General features: G+C 50.8%; 1 protein-coding gene across 7 annotated transcripts in view; it reads right to left on the bottom strand.

Moving 5' to 3' along the window:
• SH3GLB2 (SH3 domain containing GRB2 like, endophilin B2) overlaps positions 1 to 24,367 on the bottom strand; it is a 72,994-nt gene that overhangs the window by 35,008 nt on the left and 13,619 nt on the right. For all 7 annotated transcript variants that reach the window (XM_075324683.1, XM_075324688.1, XM_075324681.1 and 4 more), the window contains exons 2-4: positions 13,829 to 13,970; positions 13,615 to 13,743; positions 11,537 to 11,670 (exon numbers count right to left, since the gene is read on the bottom strand). In XM_075324683.1, coding sequence (XP_075180798.1) covers positions 11,537 to 11,670; positions 13,615 to 13,743; positions 13,829 to 13,970 — 405 coding nt within the window. The remainder of the gene's footprint in view (positions 1 to 11,536; positions 11,671 to 13,614; positions 13,744 to 13,828; positions 13,971 to 24,367) is intronic.

Raw genomic sequence — 24,367 nt, 5'->3', positions numbered from 1 at the left:
GTGCTCCATGTTTCCCCCGTGCGCTCCATGTTTCCCCCGTGCGCTCCATGTTCCCCCTTTGCTCCCCATGTTTGCCCCGTGCGCTCCATGTTTGCCCCGTGCGCTCCATGTTTGCCCCGTGCGCTCCATGTTTGCCCCGTGCGCTCCATGTTTGCCCCGTGCGCTCCATGTTTGCCCCGTGCGCTCCATGTTTGCCCCGTGCGCTCCATGTTTGCCCCGTGCGCTCCATGTTTGCCCCGTGCGCTCCATGTTTGCCCCGTGCGCTCCATGTTTGCCCCGTGCGCTCCATGTTTGCCCCGTGCGCTCCATGTTTGCCCCGTGCGCTCCATGTTTGCCCCGTGCGCTCCATGTTTGCCCCGTGCGCTCCATGTTTGCCCCGTGCGCTCCATGTTTGCCCCGTGCGCTCCATGTTTGCCCCGTGCGCTCCATGTTTGCCCCGTGCGCTCCATGTTTCCCCCGTGCGCTCCATGTTCCCCCTTTGCTCCCCATGTTTCCCCCGTGCGCTCCATGTTTCCCCCGTGCGCTCCATGTTCCCCCTTTGCTCCCCATGTTTCCCCCGTGCGCTCCATGTTTCCCCCGTGCGCTCCATGTTCCCCCTTTGCTCCCCATGTTTCCCCCGTGCGCTCCATGTTTCCCCCGTGCGCTCCATGTTCCCCCTTTGCTCCCCATGTTTCCCCCGTGCGCTCCATGTTTCCCCCTTTGCTCCCCATGTTTGCCCCGTGCGCTCCATGTTTGCCCCGTGCGCTCCATGTTTGCCCCGTGCGCTCCATGTTCCCCCTTTGCTCCCCATGTTTGCCCCGTGCGCTCCATGTTTGCCCCGTGCGCTCCATGTTTGCCCCGTGCGCTCCATGTTTGCCCCGTGCGCTCCATGTTTGCCCCGTGCGCTCCATGTTTGCCCCGTGCGCTCCATGTTTGCCCCGTGCGCTCCATGTTTGCCCCGTGCGCTCCATGTTTGCCCCGTGCGCTCCATGTTTGCCCCGTGCGCTCCATGTTTGCCCCGTGCGCTCCATGTTTGCCCCGTGCGCTCCATGTTTGCCCCGTGCGCTCCATGTTTGCCCCGTGCGCTCCATGTTTCCCCCGTGCGCTCCATGTTTCCCCCGTGCGCTCCATGTTCCCCCTTTGCTCCCCATGTTTCCCCCGTGCGCTCCATGTTTCCCCCGTGCGCTCCATGTTCCCCCCGTGCGCTCCATGTTCCCCCCGTGCGCTCCATGTTCCCCCCGTGCGCTCCATGTTCCCCCCGTGCGCTCCATGTTTCCCCCCGTGCGCTCCATGTTCCCCCTTTGCTCCCCATGTTTCCCCCTGTGCGCTCCATGTTTGCCCCGTGCGCTCCATGTTTGCCCCGTGCGCTCCATGTTTGCCCCGTGCGCTCCATGTTTGCCCCGTGCGCTCCATGTTTGCCCCGTGCGCTCCATGTTTGCCCCGTGCGCTCCATGTTTGCCCCGTGCGCTCCATGTTTGCCCCGTGCGCTCCATGTTTGCCCCGTGCGCTCCATGTTTGCCCCGTGCGCTCCATGTTTGCCCCGTGCGCTCCATGTTTCCCCCGTGCGCTCCATGTTTCCCCCGTGCGCTCCATGTTTCCCCCGTGCGCTCCATGTTCCCCCTTTGCTCCCCATGTTTCCCCCGTGCGCTCCATGTTTCCCCCGTGCGCTCCATGTTCCCCCCGTGCGCTCCATGTTCCCCCCGTGCGCTCCATGTTCCCCCTTTGCTCCCCATGTTTCCCCCGTGCTGGCTCTGTCCCCCACACCTTGGCACAGCCGCACACAGCTTAAAAATTAAAAAAAAAAAAAACAAAAAAAACAAAAAACAACTCACCTTGCAGAACCCGCTCCATCGCTGCGTCCTCAGTTAGTTCAGGTCCCGCGCGGCCACAAGACGCCGGCACCGCCTACTGACGCCCCTCCGTCTACTAGGCAACAGGCCTGCAGCCCAGGAGAGGAGGAGTGTCAGAAGGAGGAGAAATGTCTCCTCTGTTCCAACACCACTTTGCACGTCGGCGCGACCACACCGACAGTGCAGAGTGGCTGAATATGGCGACAGCGCGCGTGCCAGCAACAAGGGCTCTGCGTGCCCTGTTTGGCACGCGTGCCATAGGTTCGCCATCACTGCTCTAGGCGATCTTCCCAGGTGGGACTGAAGACGGCAATGTCATCCAGGTACGCGGCCGCGTACCCTTCAAGTCCCTTGAGCAGGGTGTTGACCATCCGCTGGAAAGTGGCAGGGGCATTCCTCATCCCGAATGGCATCACCGTGGACTCGTACAGTCCAAATGGGGTAATGAAGGCAGAGCGTTCCCTGGCCTTGCGAGTCAGGGGGGGGGATCTGCCAACATCCCCGGCTCAGATCCATGATGGTCAGGTACTGAGCCCCGGCCAACTGATCGAGCAGGTCATCGATGCGTGGCATTGGGTGCGCATCGGCGACCGTGACAGCATTGAGCCCCCTGTAGTCCACGCAGAACCGAGTGGTTCGGTCCTTCTTAGGGACGAGGACTACAGGCGAGGCCCAAGCGCTGTTGGATGCCTGGATCACCCCCAGCTTCAGCATCTCGTCAATCTCCTGGCGCATGTGTTGCTGCACCTCCAGGGAGACCCGATATGCTGAACACCGGATCGGGGGATGATCCCCAGTGTCCACGTGATGGACAGCCAAGTCAGTCCTTCCGGGCTGGTTGGTAAACAACCCCCGGAAGGGGTGTAGGGTGGCCCACAGCTGGGACCGTTGGTCCTCCAAGAGCTGGTGGCCAACCTCCACATCCTCAATGGATCCGCCTGCCCTAACCTGGGCTAGCATATCCAAGAGGGTTTCCGCTTCTCCCTCCTCGGGCAGGTTGCACACGGGGAGCGCACATGCCTCCCGCTCATGATGTGCCTTCATCATGTTCACATGGAAGGGCTTCCGCCTTCCACGGGCAGGGTCCAGGGTGACCAGGTACGTTACAGGGTTGAGCTGCTGGTACACGAGGTATGGGCCTTCCTAGGCTGCCTGAAGCTTGTCCTGTGGTACGGGGACAAGTACCCACACCTTTTGACCCACTTGGTAGGTCCTCTCACAAGCGTTCTGGTCGTACCAACGCTTCTGATCGGCCTGGGCTTGAGCCATATTGTCGTGTACCAGTTGCATCAAGGCCTGCATTTTGTCCCGGAAGCGCATGACATACTCGATAACTGACACTCCAGGGGTGGCCAAATCCCCTTCCCAAGCCTCTTTCACCAGAGCCAGGGGGCCCCGCACACGTCGCCCGTACAGGAGCTCAAACGGTGAGAATCCCGTTGAGGCCTGTGGAACCTCCCGGTAAGCAAATAACAGGTGTGGGAGATACCGCTCCCAGTCACGCCCGTGGGAGTCGACCAACATCTTAAGCATCTGCTTTAAGGTGCCATTGAACTGCTCGCACAGGCCATTAGTCTGTGGATGGTACGGGCTGGCCACCAGATGTTGCACCTGGACTTGCTTACAGAGTGCCTCCATCAGCTGGGACATGAATTGGGTCCCCCGGTCAGTGAGCCTGGGGAAAACCCACTCGGGAGAAAATCTCCAGCAATGCGGTGGCCACCTTGTCAGCCCGAATGGACGACAAGGCCACTGCTTCAGGGTACCGGGTGGCATAGTCCACTACCGTCAGTATGAAGCGTTTCCCGAAGCTGCTGGGGATGGCCAGCGGGCCGACCAGATCCACAGCCACCCTCCTGAAAGGCTCATCGATGATGGGCAAAGATACCAGTGGGGCTTTGGGGTGTGGCCCCGCCTTCCCCACTCTGACAGGTTTCACACCAACGGCAGTAGGCAGCCACATCGGCCCCCATTTTTGGCCAGTAGAAATGCTGGTTTAACCTGGCCTTGGTCTTCGCGATCCCTAGGTGTCTGGCCATCGGAATCTCATGTGCGATCCGCAACAACTCCGTCCGGAACGGATAGGGTACCACCAACTGTCGGTCCCTGGGCCACGCCTCCGGTGAACCCTGCTGGATCGTGACCCGGTACAGCAGTCCTTGGTCCCAGACCACTCGCTCCGGGTCAAAGTCCGAGGGAGGCTGTGCCGCCTGCTCCTTAAGAGCTTTCAGGCTGTCGTCAGCTTCTAACGCTGCCTGAAACCCCTGACTAGATGTGGCCAGAATCGACGAGACTGTCACATCTTCGGTCAGTACCCCGGGACCTGTGTCCTGGCCTTCGCCTGACTCGGCTGCCACTTGGTCAGAAGGGGAAGAGCTATCGGACCTCCGGGAGGCCCGTTGGCTTCCAGCACTCCCAGTGTGGGTGACAGCGGCCACAGCGACCGTGGGTCGTGCCTGCTCCTTCTCCGTTCCTGACCAAGTCACCGGTTCAGGCAGACGTACCTGGCTTCCTGACACCCCGGTTATGGGGGAACCATGCACCGAGATCTTACCGGGGAGCACTGCCGCTCCTGGACCGGCCCCAATCTCACCTGCCTGTTCCCCCCCTGCAGCAACAGAACCCCGCTGTGAAATCTCTGGGGACCCCACATATTATTATTATTATTATTATTTATTATTATAGCGCCATTTATTCCATGGCGCTTTACAAGTGAAAGAGGGTATACGTACAACAATCATTAACAGTACAAGACAGACTGGTATAGGAGGAGAGAGGACCCTGCCCGCGAGGGCTCACAGTCTACAGGGAATGGGTGATGGTACAATAGGTGAGGACAGAGCTGGTTGCGCAGTGGTCTACTGGGCTGAGGGCTATTGTAGGTTGTAGGCTTGTTGGAAGAGGTGGGTCTTGAGGTTCCTCTTGAAGCTTTCCACGGTAGTGGAGAGTCTGATGTGCTGAGGTAGAGCGTTCCAGAGTATGGGGGATGCACGGGAGAAATCTTGTACACGATTGTGGGAAGAGGAAATAAGAGAGGAGCAGAGAAGGAGATCTTGTGAGGATCTAAGGTTGCGTGCAGGTAGGTACTGGGAGACTAGGTCACAGATGTAGGGAGGAGACAGGTTGTGCATGGCTTTGTATGTCATGGTTAATGTTTTGAACTGGAGTCGTTGGGCGATGGGAAGCCAGTGAAGGGATTGGCAGAGTGGCGAGGCTGGGGAGTAGCGAGGGGAGAGGTGGATTAAGCGGGCTGCAGAGTTTAGGATAGATTGGAGGGGTGCAAGAGTGTTGGAAGGGAGGCCAGAGAGCAGGAGGTTGCAGTAGTCGAGGCGGGAGATGATGAGGGCATGCACTAATGTTTTTGAAGATTCTTGGTTAAGGAAAGCACGGATCCGGGAGATATTTTTGAGTTGTAATCGGCAAGAGTTGAAGAGGGCTTGGATGTGTGGCTTGAAGGATAGAGCAGAGTCGAGGGTTACTCCAAGGCAACGAGCTTGTGAGACTGGGGTGAGTGAGCAACCATCAAGTTTGATGGAAAGGCTTGTTGGAGGAGGTGAGTGAGGAGGAGGAAAGACAATAAACTCTGTTTTGTCCATGTTAAGTTTTAGGAATCGTGCAGAGAAGAAGGATGAAATAGCAGACAGACATTGTGGTATTTTGGTTAGTAGAGAGGTAATGTCAGGTCCAGAGAGGTAGATCTGTGTGTCATCGGCATAGAGATGATACTGGAAGCCGTGGGACTCTATGAGCTGTCCCAAGCCGAAGGTATAGATGGAGAACAGCAGGGGTCCAAGAACTGAGCCTTGAGGGACACCGACAGATAGGGGGCGAGCTGAGGAAGTGGTGTGAGAATGGGAGACGCTGAAAGTTCGGTCAGTTAGGTATGAGGAGATCCAAGATAGGGCCAAGTCTGTGATGCCCAGAGATGAGAGAATCTGTAGTAGGAGGGAATGGTCTACTGTGTCGAAGGCAGAGGACAGGTCCAGGAGGAGGAGGATAGAGTAGTGTCGCTTGGCTTTGGCGGTTAGTAGATCATTGGTGACTTTGGTTAGGGCAGTTTCGGTAGAATGATGTGGTCGGAAGCCAGATTGAAGCCGGTCAAAGAGGGAGCAGGAGGAGAGGTATGAGGACAATTCAAGATGGACATGCTGTTCCAGTAGTTTTGAGGCATAGGGGAGAAGGGATATGGGGCGATAGTTTGACACAGAGGATGGGTCAAGGGAGGGCTTTTTGAGGATGGGTGTAATAGAGGCATGTTTAAAGCATGAAGGGAATACACCACTTGCTAGTGATAGGTTGAAGAGATGGGTTAGGGCTGGGATGAGGACTGCGGTGATGTTGGGGATGAGGTGCGATGGGAGCGGGTCCAGTGCACAGGTGGTTAGATGTGATCTTGAGAGTAGAGTGGAGAGATTGTTTTCTGTCATGGTGGAGAAGCTGGATTTGGAGGAAGAGGGATGAGTAGCTATGATGAGGGGCTGTGGTGATTGTGGGCCAAAGCTTGCTCTGATGTTGTCAATCTTCCGCTTGAAGAAAGAGGCAAAGTCTTCAGCTGAGATGAGAGGAGAGGGAGGTGGTGCCGGAGGACGGAGGAGAGAATTGAAAGTGTTGAATAGCTGTTTAGGGTTGTGAGAGAAAGAAGATATGAGGGATGAGAAGTAGGTTTGTTTTGCAGCAGTGAGTGTGGACTTGAAAGTGGTGAGGGACTCTTTATATGCAATGAAGTGTTCAGTGGAATGAGACCTCTTCCATCTGCGCTCAGCAATTCTGGAAGCCCGTCTAAGTTCTTTAGTCTGCCTTGTGTGCCAGGGTTGCCTGTTGATTGTGCGGGTTTTGGTGTGTGTGAGGGGGGCAGCTGATTCGAGAGCTGCAGAGATTGTAGTGTTGTATAAAGTTGCAGCGGCATCTGCATCATGTAGAAATGCAATGTCTGTGAGGGGGAGAAGGGACTGAGAAAGGGCGTGTAAATCAATGTGTTTGATATTTCTGCGAGGGTGTGAAAATTTGTGGAGGGGGGGTTGCATACTTGGAGAAGAGAGGGAAGAGAATGTGAGTAGGTTGTGGTCAGACAGGGGGAGAGGTGAGTTAGAGAGGTTAGATAGGGAACAGAGGCGAGTGAAGATGAGGTCCAGCGTGTGGCCATCTTTGTGAGTAGCTGCAGAAGACCATTGGGTGAGGCTGAAGGAGGAAGCGAGTGTTAGAAGTTTGGAGACAGATGAGTGGGAAGTGTCAATGGGGATATTGAAATCACCCATAATGATGGTGGGGATGTCGGTGGAAAGGAAGTGTAGTAGCCAGGTGGTGAAATGGTCAAAAAAGGCAGTGGCTGGCCCTGGAGGGCGGTAAATGACAGCCAGCTGAAGGTTGGAGGGGGCGTAGATGCGTACGGAGTGCACCTCAAAAGAGGGGAGTGTGACAGAGGGTGGTAGAGGAATTGGTGTAAAGGAGCATTGGTCGGACAGGAGCAAACCAACTCCTCCACCATGCTTGTTACTGGGGCGGGGGGTGTGAGAGAGTTGGAGACCACCATAAGAAAGTGCAGCAGGAGAGGCAGTGTCAGAGGGGGTGAGCCAGGTTTCTGTGATGGCGAGGAAGGAGAGTTTATTAGTGATGAACAGATCATGAATGTAGGATAGTTTGTTGCAGACAGAGCGAGCGTTCCATAGAGCTCCTGTTAGTGGGACTGGGGGAGCGGGGGCTGGGTGAATGGTGCACATATGCTGTGGTAGCCCCCACCCCACGCACTAGCTCTCTCCCTGCAGCACCCTGCTCTCTGCTTATCGCTGCAGAGGGCAACAGATCCCAGCTCACTGGCTGATCACTTGTAGAGGCATGGTCACACCTTTCTCGGACCCCCTCCCCTGTCACAGCTGCAGCTGTGTGTGTGTCTATGGTGTCTGTGCAAGCAGAAAAAATCAGAGTTCACTCCTTCCTCCCTTACATCATTCATAGATAACACATTAACATTGTCCGGAGGCATGTCAGTACTGGCTGAAGGTTCAGCCCTTGGGGGGGGCCCCAAACTGGGAGGTTATCTGCCCCAAATCTGAACCAAGTAGCATGTTTGTGGGGATCCAATCAGTTACCCCCACCTCCCTCACCCCTCGTCCTGCGCCCCAGTCCATATAAACGCTGGCGATGGGCAGCGCCGGGTCAATGCCTCCAATTCCGGAGACAGCGAGGGTTTTCCAGGTACCAAGTCTTGGGGGGACACCATCTCAGGCCGCACCAGAGTCACCTCCGAGGCGCTGTCTCGCAGTCCTATGGTCGTAGACCGGCCGACGGTGACAGGTTGGAAGCTGTTCAGGGACCTACCACCACCCCCACCCACACAATACACCTTGGGCGGCCCTTGGGACGGGGACGGGGCCGGGGCCTTGGGACGCTGAGGGCTCATGGCCTTGAAGTGTCCAGGTTGGTTACACTGGTGGCACCGTCTTGGTTCTGCCACGGGCCCGGAGAGGGGAGTTGAGGGGTACACCCCCTGCGGTCTAGGGGCAGGTGGGGCAGTCGCAGAATTCATCTTACCCCCTCTCCAGGTGCTACTGGTGGCCGCTCTCCTGGCCTCAGGGGCCCGATTGTTGGTGTAGTCATCGGCCAGGGCAGCTGTAGCCGTGGACCCCTTTGGCTTCTGGTCTCTGATGAACTGGTGGAGATCCTCAGGGCAGTTCCACAAGAGTTGCTCCGTGATGAACAAGTCTAGGATCTCCGGTCCGGTGGAAAGCTGCAGGCCTTGGGTCCAGTGGTCGGCAGCTCGGGCAAGTGCTCGCCGGTGGTCAGCCCAGGAGTCCTTTGGTCCCTTCTGCAGGGTCCGGAACTTCTTGAGGTAGGACTCCGGAGTGAGGTTGTACTGTTGGATCAGGGCCCGCTTGATGGTGTCGTAGCCCTGATCTGCCTCAGCAGGCAAGTCCCCAAGGATATCCAGGGCCTTACCTCTTAGACGGGGGGGGGGGGTGTCAGGTATTTGGCCCACTGATCCTTGTCCAGATGATGCTGCAGGCAAGTCCGTTCAAAAGCAGTCAGGAAAGAGTCCAAGTCTCCATCCTTCTCCAGCACTGGGAAGTCCTCAACACGGACCTTTGGAAGTTTGGTGTCTTGAAGGTCACGTGTGGCTGAGGAGGGCTGGAGCTTGGCTAGATGCAGCTGGTGGTCACGGTCTGCCTGTCGCTCTTGCTCTTCACGCGCTGCCTGCCGATCTGTAGCCTCAGCCTCACACGCTGCCCTGCGCTCCGCAGCTTCACGTTCTGCCCTGCGCTCTCGCTATGCAGCCTCACGCTCTGCCTTGCGCTCTGCCATGAGTTCCTTGTAGCCCTCCCGGGCTCCAGCCTGGAGTAGGGCCATAGCCATTTGAAGAAGGCTATCCGAGCCTGCCAGGCTCGGTGGAATGGCACGTGGTGATCTGCGGCCCGCTGCGGAGCCTGGTGATTCACTGTCCATTGCAGAGCGGAGGGCTAGCATGTGGCTCGTTGAGGACCCTTGGGTGAGCTGCTCCTCATCTTGTCCATAATTGCCAGGTTGTGCGCTGTCCTCTGCAGAATGGTTCTCTGGCGTCGGGCTCCTGGAGGACTCGTGGTCAACCTCCTCATTGTTGTCCACAGCACTGTCCTCTACCTCCTCGCCTCTGGCCAGAGCATCGGCCATTTCTTTAGCTTTGCTCCTGGTGCCATCAGCCATTCTTGCAGACTTTGGTCACTGACACAGAACTGACACCTGATGCCTCCACACACTCCACTGTATCTGCACTCTGACACTCTAGTGTTGAGCTAGTCTGAAGACCCCAGCAGGCAGTCTTTAGTGTCTGGGAGTATGGGTCTCACACTCACACACACTATTACCTCGATCCCACCGCTGCCACCAATATGTCACGAACCACCGGGGGGGGGGGGGGGGTGTCACTCAGAAATCCCCCGTGCTGGCCACCAATGTCACGATCGGGGGGGTAACAAGTGTGGGGGGGGGGGGGGGGTCACCCCTCCTTTATACCTCCCGACCGACAGAGCACGTGACGCGCTCTCTAGCACCCCTCTTATAGTCAGGCCAATTATGGAATTGCCCGAAAATAAGCAAGGAGGCCGCTATTCTCCTGTGCCGATGATTGAAGGGTCCCCGGTGAGAGCAGGGTATATATATTCCTCCGACCTCCGCGGACGAAATATATAAGAACCTCCTCGCCTCTCACTGGCCGCCCCACAATGATCCTTGGCACACACTCGCTGCCACCAACCGATTTACGGTAACTATTAGCCGAACACACAGGCGTGGGGTTCAAGATCGAGATAACAGAACAGCCCAAGATTAATTATATAATTTAATCGGCCGAAGCCACACTAGAAACTACAATATATACAATAGGGGATCTACAGAATATACATAGGTCAGAGTACAGTTACAAGCAAGATATGGATTACAAACAGGTTTACAATTCAATCAGTTACCTTGTGCGTCTGGCCACAGGGGGGCGCTGTAGACCAGGTTTCTAGGATCCTTCCCACAGATGTTTCCTACACGTGACCCCTGGCGAAAGAACACTGGAAAATGGCCGAATTGGGGTTATCAATCTGGGCAAATCCAGGTCCCCTCCTACCTTAGTGACCTCACAGGGAAGCACTGCCACTTCCCCCGCTTTGAGTCAGAATTATCCAGAAAGGGGATATTGGCCATAACTTTGCCTGGGAGCGTCGTAGGCAGACGTCAATGCTCTCATTGTGACAGTTATGAATTTAGCTGCAAAACGAGAGGACTCATGACCTGTCTGCCAGTTCCCCACCGGCCGATATCACGCCTGGGGTACTTCCCAAGGTCCCACTCCCATAAAATAGGTGTGCCAGCATCATCCGCATGCGGAAACACCCTTTTTATGGTTGCCACATTTATCGGAAATATGGCTCACGAGATATTAACCATATTTTACTGGAGTCGTTCTGTCTGGATACTTCCAAGCTTGCTAATGAGATACAAACTCTTGTTACAGGGTCACGGCAGGGGGGGCATCCTGTGTCCACTGTTCCCAGATCATCTACTCTCCATATCACAGGAGATGGCCATTGGATGTGTTGCTAGGATGTGACACCTTCCCAGATCTTGGACATCTGAGAACAAGAAGGGAGGGGGCACTGCCATGGAGTGATGAGAGCGATTATGACTGGAAATCATAATTCCTCTTCATATCCCAGGATTTCCCTCACACTTTGCATAAATACTCTGACCTCCCCTAAGTACAGACCATAACAATAGCGCCATATCTGGAAGCATGTGATGGATTTACAACAAAACAAAAAAAAAACAGAATACAGTCCTGTGATCAGATCAAGTGGCCAGTTTTTGCCTTTATTTTATCCCCTCTGCTGGCAAGTTTAGTTTTTTTTTGTTTTTTTTCTTAGTTTTAAATCTGCCATACATTTCCAAAAATATGAGCCTTTTCATTTAGAGCTAATTCTTATGGTATCTACAAGAAGAAGAAGCTCACCGGATCCTCAGGGGCGTGTCTTGTCTTTAGTCTGCTTTGCATAAATACTCTAAGCACCGCCCCCTCGGTACAGACCATAAAAGTAGCACCATAAAAAAAAAAAAAAAGGCTATATCAGGAAGTGTATGACGGATTTCCCAAAAAAAAAAATACTTAGAGCAGAGAGAATAAAATAAGGGGAAAAATGGGCACTTCTTTAAGGCCATTCACCGACAAATAGGGAAACACAAGCTGAACTTACAGAAATGGTTCTCCAATCTCCTTCCAGAAAGTTGCGTAGAGGAGTCAAGAAGTTGATAGAAGACGAGTGGATGAAGTCTCGTTCTGCAATCCCAAGACGTTTCTGCGTCTCCCCGACCTTAATAAGTGTTTGCCCTGAGATTAAAGAAGGAGCGGCGCGCAATTAGGGTGGTGAGATGGAAGACATGACGGTTTACTTGTACACGGAATCAGATTAAAAAAGCCAGCCAAGAGCGCGAAGAGGGGGCACAATGCAATTAAGGGAAGGATGTAACTTGCCCACAGGCTCCAATTACCGCCCGATCAGGCGCATCAGCCGGGCAGAGCAAGACAGGAGCAAAGCTGGCGACAAGTAGGATGAAACAAGAAGAGGACATCTGGGCTTATACAGAGTGGAGAGATGACAGCACTTTTTCTATATCGACTTAAGTCAGTCCACGAGACTAAGAATGACGAGCGAGAGGCTAGTGCCATGGTGCAAAAATCCAAGTGGGCCGCTAACATCAATCACCCCCGAGGGGGGTAAATATACAAGGAGACCAGAAATATATGACGGAAAGAAGCATCCCACTTAGAGGTTGGGGGGGTTTAAGTTTGAAATGTATCCCCTTCCCAATCACTGCGGAACCAAATCACTGGGACCCCCACCGATCCTAAGAACTTGGGCCCTGTGGAGTCCCTTGTGAATGGTGCGGTGAATAATTATGCCCACTTCCATTACTATCATTCTTAATGGTAATGCCTTAAAAATGAATGGAGTGCATGATTGACGACCGCACCATTCACTAGGGTACTGCTTATATAGAGCGAAGCAGTAGATGAGTCGTCAGCTGCTGCGCTCTGCATAGGCAGTGACCAAAATGACAGAGCTCAGTAAAGGAAAGTGGGCTTCATCTTCAGTCATTGCCTGCGCAGAGCGCAGCAGTTGATGACAATACTCATTACTGTTTTCAATCATTACCAAGATCTGCCTTTACATTTTACACTTTTTCTAACCCTAACTAGGGTTAGACCTAGGGATTGGCTTAGCTTTAGGGCAATGGTTAGAGTTAGACTTAAGGCAAGACTTAGAATTAGAACTACATTTTGGGCAAGGCTTAGAGCTAGTGATTGATTTACAGTGATTGATTTGATTAACGTAAGGCTAAGGGGTGCTTCACACATAGCGAGCTCGCTGCCGAGATCACTGCTGAGTCACGCTTTTTGTGACGCAGCAGTGACCTCATTAGCGATCTCGCTGTGTGTGACACGGAGCAGCGATCTGGCCCCTGCTGTGAGATCGCTGCTCGTTACACACAGCCCTGGTTCGTTTTCTTCAAAGGCGCTCTCCCACTGTGACACACAGATCGCTGTGTGTGACAGCGAGAGAGCGACAAATGAAGCGAGCAGGAGCCGGCGTCTGGCAGCTGCGGTAAGCTGTAACCAAGATAAACATCGGGTAACCAAGGTGGTTACCCGATATTTACCTTAGTTACCAGCCTCCGCTGCTCTCACGCTGCCTGTGCTGCCGGCTCCGGCTCTCTGCACATGTAGCTGCTGTACACATCGGGTTAATTAACCTGATGTGTACTGTAGCTAGGAGAGCAAGGAGCCAGTGCTCAGTGTGCGCGGCTCCCTGCACACACAGCTAAGCGGTGTGCGCTGGTAACTAATGTAAACATCGGGTAACCATACCCGATGTTTACCTTAGTTACCAGTGTCCGCAGCTTCCAGACGCCGGCTCCGTGCAAGCGCAGTGTCGCTTGCACGTCGCTGCTGGCTGGGGGCTGGTCACTGGTGAGATCTTCCGGTTTGACAGCTCACCAGCGACCATGTAGCGATGCAGCAGAGATCCTGACCAGGTCAGATCGCTGGTCGGATCGCTGCTGCATCGCTAAAGTGTGAAGGTACCCTAAGGACAAGGCTTAGAGGTAGTGATTGATTTAGAGTGAGGGATATGATTAAAGCTAAAAACTTACGACAAGGCTTATGTGGTTAGAGACTGGTGGAAGGGAGCACTAACAGGTCACAGTAGGGGGCACAAAAACACTTGCCTCGCCCCCGGGTGGTAGCGGCGAACCTTACGTCACTGTGACTCACCATAAGGAGAACTAGGCCCATAGTCATTGGCTGCTTCAGTCATGTACTGGCCCAATAACTCTCCATTAGTCACCCGAGAAGGAATCTTCCGGTCTAATTTTTCATATAAAAATTCTTCTACTCGAGCACCTGTAGGAAGGACAATGGACACCATGTCTTACTAAAGATTGTCCTACTGCTTTTCTACGGTTTGCATCTTATTCTGTCTACTCACTGGGATTGGGCTGCAGGAGGACCTCGGTCTGGCGGAGGATCTTCTCGGTCCAGTTTTTCGTATAGTCGGCTCTGGATAAGAGGTTCTCAAAGTGAGCGTCCAACTCGGTCTTCTCTGCTGCACCCAACTTCTCCTCTGTGAACTGTAAGAAGAAAAAAAAAAAAAAGAAACAACAACATTGTATGACCACCATTACAGTGGTCAACATGTCTATGACCACCATTACGGTGGTCATTCACATTAAATAGTAGTAGACCGGGGGGCGTGGCCTGAGCAGCATGTGAGGAAGACCTGTGTAGAGAGAGCTCCTGCAAAAAACTCCTGTATAATCCTGTCCAGCTGGGGTTAAAGTTTGTTTTACTGCTTTCCTGGAGTGGTGACCTCTCCTAGACTGAGGGGGCTTCAAAGACCTGAGTGATATGACCAGAACTCGGGCTGATAAGAAGCGCGGGACACAGGCCACACTCATGGACGCTGGAGCTTCAGGTGGGGGCAGGGCGTCTGATGCAATAGCTCGCCTCAGCAAGTTTGCACGAGATCAGCCTGAGATACCTGGAGCTGTTAAGCAGTCTGACCTCAGCGTGGAGGAGCTACAGATCCCAGGACAAGAACTGATGGAGGAGGAAGAGCAGCAGGGAGCTGTGAGTATGTTGGCTGCTGCCAGTAATGTGGAGAAGGGGGACAACCTTAGAGCTGCAGATGAAAACACAGATCCTGGGAGAGCAGAGCCCACCCTCAGTGATGTGCTTGCAGCAGTAAACACCTGCAACAATATGCTAGCCACTTTGAACATACAGATGGGAGGAATTAAAATGGACATTTCATCTATCAGGCACGAGTTGCAGGGGGTCAATGTACGGGTGGGGGCCCTGGAAGACCGGGTCAGTGCCACAGAGGATAAGCTTCCCCCTCTGACTCGGGACCTTGGCAGAGCAATCCACAATATCTCATTGCTTAGGGCTAAGGTGGACGATCTAGAAAACAGATCACGCAGAAGCAATCTCCGACTGGTCGGGGTCCCAGAAAAGGCAGAAGGCAATAATCCAGTAGCTTTTTTTGAAATGTGGCTCCCCAAGACTTTGGGTATGGATCTGTTTTCTCCTTTCTTCACTATTGAGCGGGCACACAGGGTCCCCACTAGACCCCCACCATCAGGGGCACCCCCTCGTACTATCCTCCTCAACCTACTGCACTTCAGGGACACGGACACTGCGCTCCGAAGAGCCCGGGAGATTAAGGATCTGGCTATTGACGGCCATAAGGTGTCACTGTACCCGGATTTTTCCACTGAAATCCAGCAGAGGAGAGCGCAATTTATTGATGTCAAAAAACGCCTGAGGCAGCTGCAGATCTCTTACTCAATGCTATACCCTACCAGGCTGCGAGTGGTGGCGGATGGTGGGACAAAGTTTTTTGACACTCCAAAGGATGCAGCCGCATGGCTCGATACCAATGAAAAAGGACTGCGCAGAAATCACCGCTGAGGATTATTGCGGATTCCTTGCTGTTGGACTTGCTGAGGTGAACTTGCTATGTTTCCCGGCTGGAACACTTATGGACGGTTGGCAGGAGCCACCCAGATAGGTTACTATGCAGTTGATGACTGTTCAGGAATTTAAACCGTTATGTGCTCTTACGGTTATGTTTAGCCCCACTTCCCTCTGTTTGAGAGGAATGTCCTGGTTTACTGTGTATGTTTTTATGTTTGACCTTTTTGTTTTATGCACCTGTTTGGTCTATGCTCATCTATGGGAACTGCTGCAGATGGGTCCGGGGGTCCCCGCTTGCTGCCCCCTGCTGTTACATATGTGCACTCACCCTTATGGCGAAGGAGGTTAATATAGTGGCCTGGAATGTGCGAGGATTGGGTGAAGCCACTAAAAGATGTGCAGTTTTTCTGTTTCTACAGCAGCTTAAGCCAGACATAATATTCTTATCAGAAACGCACTTGGTGAAGGAGCGGCTCCACTTGCTCCACAAAAAATGGATAGCCCATGAGTACCACTCTGTATATACCACACATTCCAGGGGGGTGAGTGTCCTGGTACACAGGACAATGCCGTTTGAGTGTCTTAAAGCTTCTGTGGATCAGGAGGGTAGATTTGTATGTCTTTACTGTGTCCTTCATAATGTGCGCTGTGTTCTAGTTGCAATTTATATTCCGCCGCCATACACAGGGGAACCATTGAAACGTATCCTCAATTTTGTTGCTTCCCTCCCTGAGGTCCCCACCCTATTAGTAGGAGACTATAATAATTACTTGCACCCGTATTGGGATAAGTTACATACAGGGAATATCTCAGTGGGGGCGGCAGCTACATCCCTTGCCAGACTGATGGAGGAGGTGGGATATGTAGATATTTGGCGTATTAGAAACCCGCAGGTCCGGCAGTATTCATGCTATTCTAGTTCTCATCATTCACTGTCCCGGATTGACCTGGCCATTGGAAATGCTAAGCTGCTGCCTTGTGTAGCTTCAGTCACGTACCTGGCCAGGGGGGTGTCTGACCACTCCCCACTACAGGTCCGTCTAAGGCTTGGGGACCCAGACCGGCTGGCGGGGATACCTTGGCGGCTCAACCCTTTTTGGATACAACTGATAGGGGGCACTCTGACTGACACTATACGGGAATATTTTGTGACAAATGACGGTACGGCATCTAAACATATAGTGTGGGACGCAATGAAGGCGTATGTTCGTGGGACATATATTAGGGAAATTTGCACCCGAAAGGCGAAAACAAGAGAGCGCACTAAGTATCTGACGGACACTTTAGGTGATGCAGAACGACTTCTTATATCTAACCCTACAGATGATGCCAAGCGGGACTTAGAGAGGGCGCAGAGAGCTCTGAGAGACCATATGACTTCCTTGGCCACTAACAAACGCTTTTTCCTTAAGCAGCGGTACTTTACGGAGGGGGAGAGTGTGGGACATCTCTTGGCTACAATTGCTAGGGCACAGGAGGGATTGACCTATATCACCAAATTGAAACTTGACACTGGAGAGGAGGTGAGGGACAGCGGGAGGATTGTGGAGGTCATGCAACAGTATTACACCCAATTATACTCCTCTAAATCGCATTATGGGGATGAGGAACTGCGGGACTTTGTGGAGGAGATCACTCTCCCCAGTCTGTCAGATAGTGAGAGAGAATCCCTGAATAGAGATATAGACCTGGAGGAGCTGGAGGAGGCGCTCGGTCAAATCCAAAATGAAAAGGCCCCAGGTGCGGACGGACTCCCGGGGGAATTCTACAAATTATATACCCATCTGCTGCTGCCAAGACTCTTGGATGTGTTCAGAGATGCTGAGGAGAAGGGATCCCTCCCTGCATCCATGAGGGAGGCTATTATTGTTCTGATTTTAAAACCCGGGAAAGATCCGACCGCGCCTGACTCCTATCGCCCAATCTCGCTGCTTACATTAGATATTAAATTAATCGCTAAAATTCTAGCTAACAGATTGTCCCGGGTGATCACGTCAGTGATCCACGAGGATCAGACTGGATTCATCCCCAATAAATCTACTTCCATTAATTTGCGACGTTTATTCCTGGGGATACAGCTAAATTCTGAGGGGAGAAACAAGGAGAGAGCAGTCCTGTCATTAGATGCAGCCAAAGCCTTTGACAGTATTGAATGGAATTTCCTATGGGTAGTTTTGGAGAAATTGGGTCTTGGCTCCAGATTTATTGGCTGGGTCAAATTGTTATATGCCTCTCCGAGGGCCAGGATTCGAGTTAATCGTTGTACCTCCTCGTCTTTTAATTTGGCCTGGGGCACGAGACAGGGCTGTCCTCTCTCTCCATTACTATTTGCAGCGGCAATTGAGCCATTGGCGGCTATGCTTCGTGCATCCGCTGGCGTAAAGGGGTTTGAGATAGGCGGTCTGGAGCATAAGGTTTCCCTCTATGCGGACGATTTGTTGCTGTATCTCAGGGAGGTGGGGACATCGGTGGGCCCAGCAATAAATATTATTATAGAATTTGGTAGGCGCTCGGGACTCCTAATAAACTGGAAGAAATCGGCCCTGCTCCCTATAGATCCACTCCCATCTAATTTTAGTACTCTGGGGCTGCCAATTCCGACGGTGGATAAATTTAAATACCTGGGGATTGTGGTTAGTGCCCGACCGCGTGATTACTACTCTCAAAATCTGGAACCAGTGTTGGCTCAGTTTAGGAACAAGATAGATGCCTGGTGTCGACTCCCACTGTCCCTTATTGGCCGTGCTAATCTACTAAAAATGGTACTGATGCCCAAACTTCTGTATCTTCTCCACAACGCCCCAATATGGATCCACTGGAAATTTTTCCGTAAAATCAACACTTTGTTTCGGGAACTCTTGTGGCAAAAGCAGCAGGCTAGAATCCGCCTTGAGACCCTGCAGAGAGGGAAGGAGGATGGGGGTCTGGCAGTCCCCAACCCGTGGGTTTATTATGTTGCGGCACAGATGCAGCACTTCAGGGGGTGGGGAAAGGATGAGGCATATGACGCTGGGGGCAAATTGGTGAGGGGCCTTGCAGAATGGGGACACCCAGTGGCTTTTTTGGATGCAGGATACTCACCCAGAGGAGGAACATTATATCCAACATTATCATTGATGTACAAGCTGTGCGATAGAGGGAAGCAGTTGCTGGGAATATCAGGAATGACTGAGTACTGGCCCTTATGGCATAATCGTGGACTGGCGGAGCTGCAGAGACTCCCGGGTTGGAGAATGTGGGTGAGCAGGGGGGTGCATCAGGTGTCTCAGATTCTTCAGAATAATATACTTAAAAGATTTGACCAGCTTCAAGCTGAGTTTGGGATACCGCACAGTTCCTTTTACCAATACCTGCAGCTCCGTCATGCCTATGAGACACAGACACGTCGTATGGACATTAGGATAGAGCGGAATCACACTCTTACTGAATTGTTGACATCTGATCGCTCCTATGGTATTATTTCTAGGTTGTATACAGTGATGTTATCTAGACACCTCGACAAATTCCCTTTGCAGGCTAGAGAGAAGTGGGAGAGGGACCTAGGCCCTATGACAGAGGAACAGTGGGGTGAGGTCCTGTCTCAGACTCCAAGCCTTGCTGTATCTGAAGGCCAACGACTGTCACAGCTATTCCTGTTACATAGAGTATATAGGACACCTAGTCTATTGCATACGATGGGAGTTAGGATGGATGATCTGTGTCCTAGGTGCGGACAGGAAGGTGCGAATCTGATGCATATGATGTGGTCCTGTGGGAACATTGAAGATTACTGGAGGGCAGTACTAGATTTGGTTAGACAAGTTTTCAATATCCGTCTACAGCCAAGACCTATTATATGTATCCTGGGTCTACTGGAGGGGGGGTGGACTTGAGTTCGCCGGTAATGGTCGGTATTACACGTCTCTTGTACCAGGCTAGGAAACTGTTGGCCTACCACTGGTTGGACCCAGCGCCTCCGGTCATCGGGGATTTTAGGGAAAGAGTAAACGCTATACTTCGACTGGAGAGAGGAGTATACCTTAAAAGAAATGCATTGAAAAAGTTCTATAAGATCTGGGGGGCATGGTTGGATACCCCAGGCCTTCCCTCCTCGGCGTTACTGCAGGACAGTGCGAGTGACCAGGTCCTTCTCCTTCTGACCGGTTAACAAATTTCCTCAAATAGGGTGATATGCGTACTGCTGGAAGGTGTGTGCATGTATATGTGTGTGCATGTATATGTGTGTGCATGTATATGTGTGTGCGTGCGTGCGTGTATGTATATGTGTATATATATATATAATGTCATAATGATGCTGGGTAAGCTATACTATGGAGAATATATTGGGAAATAATATGCACTTTGAGACCCATATTGAAATGAGACGTGGACTGCGGGTGCATTGTTTATTATGTTATTTGTGTGGTTTTTCTTATTGACTAAAGGTTTTTTCCCTTTCTGTGATATTTCTATGGAGGGAATTATTTTATGTGTTGTATAATTTTGATGTTAAATAAAAATGAACCTGATTTAAAAAAAAAAAAAAAAATAGTAGTAGACCGAACATGCATGTGTCAGACACTTCCAGCAGCAAAACCGCCCATGAAAAGCAAGGAGAGGACATGTTAAAATTCAACATATCTAAACGTTGTGCGGGATCGAGTGACCATTTAATGAGTCTATGGGTCCACAGGGAAAGTAACCGATTTCATGTCCGTTTACGCTGTCAGGATCTTACGGCCGGTATTCCTGCTGCTGTACAGATAAATAATGCAATACGCACACCTGTAGCCCCTGCGTCACACATCTAGTGGGACCCAGCATCTATTAATCATGGGTTCTAAGGTTTCCAATGGTCACTACAAAGAGAATCGCTGAACTTCTCTAGAGATGGTGGGGGATGGAGACTCCAGCAAAAAGCAGAGACCCGAGGGACAAGAGGTTTACTACACACATCCATCAGCCCAAACATCACAATGGCCAAAAAAACCAAGAAGAAGAACGCTAATAAATTAGCGCTGAAGACAAAGTTTACGAGAAATATCCATTGGCAGGAATTGATTCACATCTACTGACGCTTTGATAATGTAGAGTCTGACAGACTATAGGGGCCCAAATTAAAATGATTTTTAGGATATGGGCAAATGAGACTTATTCGTGACCAATTCTGCACCATAAACTGAAAGACGTTGACAGTGACAGTAAATTTACACAGAATATTTACATATGGATACAATTAGGTAAAACCCTAAACGTTCTTTGCCCTCAAGGCATCTTCTTCAACGATGCTAAGCTGCCCCTTTAGAAGAAGAGACCCTAGGGTGCCCATGTTGAGTGGTGAAGAGGATGATGAAGTGGCACAGAAGTTAGGTTCCCTCAACTCCATGTTCAAGGGAAACAAGGATTTAAGATTCCGTGAAATTCTAAATGTTCTTTGACCATCAAGGTCAACATATTCCTTGTTTTGGGACATCTACTACACCCCTTCTTCAGATATGGCAAACTTCTCCCTTAAGAAGAAGAGACCTCAGAGTGCCAGTGTTCAGTGGTGAAGAGGATGATGAAGTCACGTAGAAGTTAGGTTCCCTCAATTCCATGTTCAGGAGCAACAAGGATTTAAGATTCCGTGAAATTCTAAATGTTTTGTCCTAAAGCTTAACATATTCGTCATTTTGGGACATGCAGTGCACACCCCTTCTTGAGATGTGCCAAACTGCTCCCTTACGAAGAAGAGACCTGAGTGCCAGTGTTCAGTGGCGAAGACGATGATGAAGAAGCATAGAAGTTAAGTTCCCCCAACTTCAATTTTCAAGGGCGACAAGGATTTAAGATTCTGTGAAATTCTAAATGTTCTTTGACCCAAAGGTCAACATATTCCTTGATTTGGGATGTTTAATGCACATGCCTTCAGAGAATGCCAAACTGTTCCCTTACGAAAAAGGGATCCCAGTGTGCCAGTATTCAGTGGCGAAGAGGATGATTAAGTAAAGCAACGGAAAAATTAGGTTCCTCAACTTCATGTTCAGGGGCGACAAGAATTTAAGATTCCGCGAAATTCTAAATGTTCTTTGACCCCAAGGTCATCACAATCCTTGTCTCGGGACGTCAAACTGCCCCTTTTAGAAGACAAGACCCCAGTGTGTCCATGTTCAGTGGTGAAGAGGATGAGGAAGTGGCACAGATGTTAGGTTCCCCCACTTCTTGTTCAAGGGCGACAATGGCTCGTGCTCCAAACATATTTTCACGTAAGAGTCAGTACCATGGATAAGGGTCCTACCTTTTCAAGGCACAGAGGGTCGGTGTTTAGTTACTAAGCTGGCCCATGTAGGGTCATGTTCACATGGCACAGATTTGACGTAAACAAATCCGCACATTGATTTTTAAGAAAAACCCATGTCAGAAATTCAAAGATGAAATTAGATAGTGAATCCTGAAATAAATTAGCCCTAAATTGCCCTAATCTGCAGCAATCAACTAGTTGGGCAGAAAACGTCATGGACTCTACACGATCCAGAACATGTGAACATGGCCTAACGGGAAAGTTGCCAGTCAGCAAAATCTCAGCAGAGTAAATATAATCACCTTACGTGTAAAACAAGATTCATTGTCTGCTTCGAGGGCTTAGCCACCTACACACACCAGCTACTCGGTGGCTTTATTATCCCTGGCAACAGGAGTCAGAAGAAAGATTACGGAGATTTATGTCACATAGATGGCATTTCTGAAAAGGAATTTGGAAAGGTTAGAAAGAAACAAAGGAAGTTAAGAAAAAAGTTTGGGTGGGTTTTTTGTTTAAATCCCACTGAAGTTTTCTTCTGCCAAAGCCAGAAGTAGATCCATAAGTAAGAAGAAGTGTAAGGGTATGTTCACACCAAGCTTTCCTTCTGGGTTTTGGAAGCAGAAACTCCTAATTTTTAAAGGAGGATTTGTTCAGTTTCTGCTAAAAAAGCCTTCATTTTTGAAGGAGATTTGCTCCAACATCCACATCAGATAATATTTAGTGTTTATTGTAGATTTTGGAGTGGATTCGTTCCATAAAATCTACAAAGAAATCGCTTCAAATATTCTTTGATTGCTCTGATGTGGATTTGGAAGAGGATCTGCTTCTAAATCCAAGTGGAAAAAAAACAAAAAAAAAAAAACCCTCTTGATGACCATACACATAGAAAAAAAAAAAAAAAAATCAAATTCTTTTTGTATATGAGGATTTTTAAGCAGAATCTGCTCCAAAATTCCACGTAAACAGGAAAACTATGTGAACGTATGATAAGGGTATGTCAACACCGAGTTGATTGCTACGTTTTTGGAGCAGAAAACATTTACATGTTAATGTGATGCATCTTTAGAGCTTTTTGGAAAATGCCTGGCAAGGAAAACGAAAAGTGGACGTCACTATTTTGAAAAGGATCTTGAAGGAAACTTTTGAAGCACTGTCAATCAAAAGGTTGCAAGGAACAGTTTCCAGAAACAGAAAATATTTTTTTGCTGGAAAAAAAAAAAAAAAAAAAAGTTTGGTTTTTGACAGCTTCAAAAAAAAAAAAAAACTCCATATGCATTTGGGCCTTGTGCCCACGTTGCTTTTTTCCTTGCTTTTTTTTTTTTTAAAATCAATAAAAGCGAGGAAAAAGCATCCTGGCAAAGTCTATGAGAAAGAATCCTGACTTGCTGTGCCCACGTAGCTTCTTATTTCCTTGCAGTTTTTGTTGCTGAAAAGAAGGGAATTTTGTTTACTTACCGTAAATTCCTTTTCTTCTAGCTCCAATTGGGAGACCCAGACAATTGGGTGTATAGGCTATGCCTCCGGAGGCCGCACAAAGTATTACACTAAAAGTGTAAAGCCCCTCCCCTTCTGCCTATACACCCCCCGTGCTCCCACGGGCTCCTCAGTTTTGGTGCAAAAGCAAGAAGGAGGAAAAAGAATTATAAACTGGTTTAAAGTAACTTCAATCCGAAGGAATATCGGAGAACTGAAACCATTCAACATGAACAACATGTGTACACAAAAAAACAGGGGCGGGTGCTGGGTCTCCCAATTAGAGCTAGAAGAAAAGGAATTTACGGTAAGTAAACAAAATTCCCTTCTTCTTTGTCGCTCTATTGGGAGACCCAGACAATTGGGACGTCCAAAAGCAGTCCCTGGGTGGGTAAAATAATACCTCGTAAGAGAGCCGTAAAACGGCCCTTTCCTACAGGTGGGCAACCGCCGCCTGAAGGACTCGTCTACCTAGGCTGGCATCCGCCGAAGCATAGGTATGCACTTGATTGTGCTTCGTGAAAGTGTGCAGGCTCGACCAGGTAGCCGCCTGACACACCTGCTGAGCCGTAGCCTGGTGCCTCAAAGCCCAGGACGCGCCCACGGCTCTGGTAGAATGGGCCTTCAGCCCTGAGGGAACCGGAAGCCCAGCCGAACGGTAAGCTTCGATAATTGGCTCCTTGATCCACCGAGCCAGGGTTGATTTGGAAGCCTGTGACCCTTTACGCTGGCCAGCGACAAGGACAAAGAGTGCATCCGAGCGGCGCAGGGGCGCCGTACGAGAAATGTAGAGTCTGAGTGCTCTCACCAAATCTAACAAGTGCAAATCCTTTTCACATTGGTGAACTGGATGAGGATAAAAAGAAGGTAAGGAAATATCCTGATTGAGATGAAAGGGGGATACCACCTTAGGGAGAAATTCCGGAACCGGACGTAGAACCACCTTGTCCTGGTGAAACACCAGGAAAGGGGCTTTGCACGACAATGCTGCTAGCTCAGACACTCTGCGAAGAGAAGTGACTGCTACTAGAAAAACCACTTTCTGCGAAAGTCGTGAGAGGGAAATATCTCTCATTGGCTCGAATGGTGGTTTCTGAAGAACCATCAGCACCCTGTTTAGATCCCAGGGTTCTAACGGCCGTTTGTAAGGTGGAACTATGTGACAAACCCCCTGCAGGAACGTGCGTACCTGTGGAAGTCTGGCTAGGCGCTTCTGGAAAAACACAGAGAGCGCTGAGACTTGTCCCTTAAGGGAGCCGAGCGACAAACCCTTTTCCAGTCCAGATTGAAGGAAGGACAGAAAAGTAGGTAATGCAA

Source organism: Anomaloglossus baeobatrachus, chromosome 9, assembly GCF_048569485.1.
Source record: "Anomaloglossus baeobatrachus isolate aAnoBae1 chromosome 9, aAnoBae1.hap1, whole genome shotgun sequence".
Taxonomy (NCBI): Eukaryota; Metazoa; Chordata; class Amphibia; order Anura; family Aromobatidae; genus Anomaloglossus; species Anomaloglossus baeobatrachus.
This window is presented reverse-complemented; position numbering and strand designations above follow the sequence as displayed.